This window comes from Atta colombica, unplaced genomic scaffold, assembly GCF_001594045.1.
Source record: "Atta colombica isolate Treedump-2 unplaced genomic scaffold, Acol1.0 scaffold153, whole genome shotgun sequence".
In the NCBI taxonomy this organism is placed as follows: domain Eukaryota; kingdom Metazoa; phylum Arthropoda; class Insecta; order Hymenoptera; family Formicidae; genus Atta; species Atta colombica.
Genome location: NW_017259243.1, coordinates 1,732,572 through 1,738,063, shown reverse-complemented (window position 1 = coordinate 1,738,063; position 5,492 = coordinate 1,732,572). Strand labels below are relative to the sequence as shown.

General features: G+C 25.1%; 1 protein-coding gene across 5 annotated transcripts in view; it reads left to right on the top strand.

The window, feature by feature from the left end:
• LOC108685487 (Niemann-Pick C1 protein) overlaps positions 1 to 5,492 on the top strand; it is a 27,142-nt gene that overhangs the window by 7,410 nt on the left and 14,240 nt on the right. For 4 of the 5 annotated variants that reach the window (XR_001931669.1, XM_018190292.1, XM_018190294.1 and 1 more), the window contains exons 4-8: positions 270 to 462; positions 2,126 to 2,257; positions 4,228 to 4,347; positions 4,449 to 4,666; positions 4,866 to 5,167. Coding sequence is in view for 4 of the 5 variants with exons in the window: in XM_018190292.1 (XP_018045781.1) it covers positions 270 to 462; positions 2,126 to 2,257; positions 4,228 to 4,347; positions 4,449 to 4,666; positions 4,866 to 5,167 (965 nt within the window). In the remaining variant the exon portion in view is untranslated. The remainder of the gene's footprint in view (positions 1 to 269; positions 463 to 2,125; positions 2,258 to 4,227; positions 4,348 to 4,448; positions 4,667 to 4,865; positions 5,168 to 5,492) is intronic. The other variant, XM_018190295.1, reaches the window with a different exon arrangement.

Genomic DNA, 5,492 nt, shown 5'->3' with positions numbered 1-5,492 from the left:
TAAAATTATTTAATTTAATTTTAAAATAATATAGATATAGTTATAAATGTTTAGAACAATTGAAATTGTATATTACATACATTTTTAATGTCTATTAACTTAAAAGCTATTAACTTCAAATTCTATTCAGATATTTTATTTGGCAGATCACTCTGTCATCATGTAAAAAGTATATATGTCTATAAATAATTTTTTATCAGGTACAAATAAAATAACATAATAGGAAAAGAATTAAAAAGATTATTATATGTCTAACTTTTTTTTTATAGAAAAACACGCCAGCTTGCAGCTGTGTAGATTGTGAACAAAGTTGTCCAACACCACCACCGATGCCTCCATTACCAATGCCATTTTCAATATTTGGTTATGATGGTTTTGAAGTTATAATGACAATTATTTTTGTATGCGGTTCCTGCCTTTTTCTTCTGTTAATGATGTGTTTCAGCCATAGGAAACGTATAGGTAAGAAATTAATTCGATTTATGCATATCGAAATTATATTCTTTAAATATATGTATATATAAAGGGATTTTATAATTTTTATTATTTAAAATATCTCTATTACACTTTCAAAAATAGAAGAAATATCTAAAGATGATTATTCAGTTTGATATATATTATTGGTTGATAATACTTTTTCCAAAATATTTTTTTTTAGATTTATATGTTTTTTTACGGTATATGTTTTTACACAGTATTACAACCAATTTGACAACGTAAACTAATACAATTTTCAAATAATATTGAAACTAAAATTCACGTGTTTACATCCATTTTAACTTTTTTTTTTTTTTTTTAGAGAAAAAATATTGTAAGGTTTTATCATTGAAGAATATTATCTTACTATGAGTAAAGCAATAAACAACTTAATGATTCAGTATGCTTGAAAACAACATTCACTGTACTTAATAGTACAGATGTTTAGTAATAAATAAATGCTCGAAATAATTGCCCTAGACTTTAATACATTTGAGATTCCTGTCAAAGTTGAAATTATACAGCGTAATATATTATCGGAAACATCACCCAGATACCCCCGTATATCATATTATCCTCGTTTAAATTGGATGAATAATAAGGATAAAACGATACACGGGAGCACTTGAATGATGTTTCTGAACGCAGCTCAACTGTAATATGAACTGAATATTTCATCGAATATTTGATTTTATTCTTCAAAGAAACGAAGATATTTTAGATAATAAAGATCAATATGTATATTTTATATACATATATATGTATATCTATATCAATGTATGAAAATATACATATATATATATAATTGTTACTAAACATAACAAATTATGAAAATGGAAATTGTGTTTTTTCAATTAAAGCTATTTTTTTTTATTATATTTTGCATATAATTATTTTTAAAAAATTTATTGAATATGTTAGTGACTAATGTAGTTAATTTATGTTATTATTATTAATCATCTCTAAGCGAATATGTAAAATAAGGGCGGAGATAAGAATTGATTATGTGATTAAAATTTATTCTAATAATCCTTAGATTTTATTCTTATATTTTATTGCTATTTTTTGTTTTTTGTGAGGTCTTTTTTTGCACTTATTTTATTTAAAGCTTTGAAAAACATAAAATAATGCTAAAATATTAATATTTTGTTTACAAATATTACTAAAAAACAAACATTATTTTTGTGAGAAATATTAAAACAATTTACCAATATGGTTTATAAATTAATATAAAGATAGCCATATTCACACATAGAGTTATATAAAATTGGCAAGATATTACGTATTAATTATTTAAGTATAGTTTTAAAAAAATAATAATTTTTTATGATGAATGCGTGTCATTCACTTCAGCTCGTGAAAAATATTTATTGCACATTTTTAAATTTTTTCCTTAGAAGTGTTAGTGTTAATATTTGCACTAACTTTTTGTTATTTTATGAACTAATGTATATGAAGTTTTATTTAGATTGTAATAAGTGTGAATTACTGATAAAATAATTTTTCGTGTGTGGAATGAGTTTTTATTCTGTTATGACTTGAAACATATAAACTACTTGAAGCATATGTGATTTTCATATAATACTTATGTCATACAAAATAAGTACAGACTATAGGTTGTGTATGTATGGTGTGCGCATATGTATAGTTGCACGAGGAGAAGAGGTAGGAAGACAGGTGGGTAGACGGCTAGCTGCCGGATTACACCACTCAGGAGATGGTGCTCGTATTGCCCTCGCCGCTGATCAAGAAGACAGTCCACTTCAGTCTAAGCGTTCTAGTAGGTTTTTTCGATTCTAAAGCTCTACTATCTTCGATGTGTTCGTCATTGTTGTTTTCCTATTATAGCTTTTTTATTGCTTTACAGCTTTTGTCTTTCGCTTTATTTTCAGCCCTTGCAGATCGTACCTGCCAGGATGTCAATTGCGCATTAGACAAATTTTTCACTTATTTTCACAATTATTTGCACTTGGATTTATCAAGTGTTTTTAGCACTAAGCTATACATATCTTTTGCAATGCAATACTGCATATTTATATTACGTGACAAATTATGATAATTATCTATTGCACTAAAAATTTTAACGCTTAAGATTGACGCTTGAAAAGTTTGCATTTTATATAATTACTATTACATAAAAAAAGCATGAACTTGATGAGTTATGTTCCGATAATATATTACGCTGTATAATTTTATAATTTATATACAATATTCACGAATAAGTGTTATAAACACAACATAAAAAAATATTTTCAAGTTTCTAAAGCATAAATTTCTTAAAAGTAGGAAAAGTAGTTTACAAATATCATTTCTCTGCTCACAAAAATTGTGTTGCAAATATTTTATATGTTTTGTTTTATGTTTTTAAATTGTATATTTTTTTTTATAATACTTTATGTTTTGCATATTACAATATGTTATGTTTATGTTCTAGGCTTTAAATAGTTAATTAGAAAATAAATAAGATGTTCTGTTTATAAATTTAATCAAGAAAGAATTTCTCATCAATAATATTAAAGAATGATTTTGAAAAAAAGTGAAGCAAAATTAAATTTTGTGTGTTCATATAGAATATGTTATATTCAAACAGGTAATTTACTTGACTTATGAAAACAGTTAAAAAATAATGAAAGATATGTAACAGTTAAAAAATAATTTAAAAGATATGTATAGGTCGTTTTATTTATCGTATCTAGAATATTAATGGAATGAAATATCTAATATTATTGAAGGGAACTTTTTTATATCTTAACATTTAGTCATATTTATTCTAAATCACATATTACTTTTCAAGCGTTTCCTGTAAGTTAACAAAATCAATAATTTTAGTAATCTAAAAAAATTTGATTTCTTATAATTTTGTGTTAATTTCAATTAAAGAACTATATCTATGTAGGATGTATACTAAGTACGTTAAAAGATATTAAAAGATGATTCCTTACACAAATTCAAGACAAAAACTTCATATAACGATATGGACAGAAATGGCTTAATTTTCAAAAAAATAAATAATAAAATATATCAAGAAATTTTATTTTTTTCAAAAATCTCGAAAACTATTCAAGTTATTTTTATGATACTATAAACAGCATCTTCAAAATAACTTGAATATATATTATGCAAAGTAATTTCATCAAAATATAATAATTCGAGTGATTTTTGAAATTTAAAAAAAAACAAAATTTTTTCTTCAATTTTGACACTTTTATCTTTGAAACTAAGTCATGTTAGACATGAAGTTTTTGAATTTGTGAGAATTATTCCTTAAATCTTTTAGTCTACTTAATCTACTTTTAGAACTTAAGTTTTTTATAAATAATGTTTTTATGTTCAAATTATGCAACAATTGGTTACTTGTAACATTACTATGAATGTTTTCCAACAACATACACAGATGATACAATATAACACTGTCTTACACAAAATATTCCAACTGTGACACAGTGTTATACTACTCGACACTAAAAGCTGAATATGAGCGTAAAACACATTAATATTATCACTTTTCAAAAAAATGTTACACTGTGAAATTAAATTACGTTCAACAAATATCTTACATAGTAGAACACACAGTGTAATATTCTGTATCTTAGCTGGAAGCTAACAGCCTATTTATAATATTATAATTACAAATGATAGAATAATTTACAGCACTTTTGCACTCAAGATTGTTTAAGCTACACAATGGTACTTAATCGAATATTTATAAACCGTAAATTTATTATACTTAATATAAATATTTTTTTATAGGTGTTATATCCTCCGATGAGTTACCAGCTGGTTTTGATCAAGAACAGTCCACTTTCATTGAGAAACTTGGAGCAGGTACTGACAAATTTTTGCAAGAATTTTTCTGCAAATGGGGAACAGGTAATATAATTTAAATTTTATAATGTAATTTACATAAAATTAGATTATGTCATTATTATGTTGTTTCATATTTGCCCACAATGACTAATATTCTTTTACAGTTTGCGCTTCTCGACCTTGGTTAATACTTTTCCTTGGCTTCTTACTGATTGTTGGCTTGGGACATGGAATAAAATACATGAAAGTTACTACAGATCCTGTGGAATTGTGGGCATCTCCGCATTCTCGATCGCGCATTGAGAGGGAATATTTTGATAAACACTTTGAACCTTTTTATCGAAATGAACAAATTATTATCACTTCTGTTGGCTTACCGAATGTATGTATTACTAAAATATATTAGAGTATCTTAAGTTTATTTTTGCATATATAAAAATTAAATTTTTAATATATATCTACAAAATAAGAAAAGCAGTAATATAATTGTTCCTTATAGAAATAGATTATATGTGTATTAACTTCGATTCATTATATTTTGTAATTCTTTATGTTATATAATTGTTTAATGTTTATTACAGGTTGTACACAACACATCCAACGGACCAATTGTATTTGGTCCCGTGTTTAATGATACTTTTCTAAAAACAATCTTTGAATTGCAAGAAGGTATTAAAAGTATAATTACTCCTAACAACTACACATTAGCAGACATATGTTTCGCTCCTTTAACTGGACCATTTACTGGCCCAACGACTGTCTCGCATTGTACTATTCAAAGTATTTGGGGTTACTGGCAAGACGATTTAAAAAAGTTTGAAAACTCAGAAGAAGAAGGGAATTATACAGTGAATTATTTGGATCATTTTAGAGTTTGTTCACAGTAAGTAATAAAAAGATTATAATATTATATATTTATTTTAACTCTTTTTTTCTGAAATATGGATTTTCGAAACAAGTTACTTATCCTCATATTCTCTCACTGTCAATCCTTAACTCTCTTCGATCAATCTTGAATGAAATGCAAACATGTAATGAGGATTAGAAACATATTGACTCTTACGAAATCATATATCATGTTGTATTCATTTAAGGTAAACTTTCCAACTAACACATAATTTATTATTATTAATCTCAAATGCTCTTTTTATTACAATATTATAATTTAGTTATATTTAAAAATTACAATTAAATTATAATATTATATT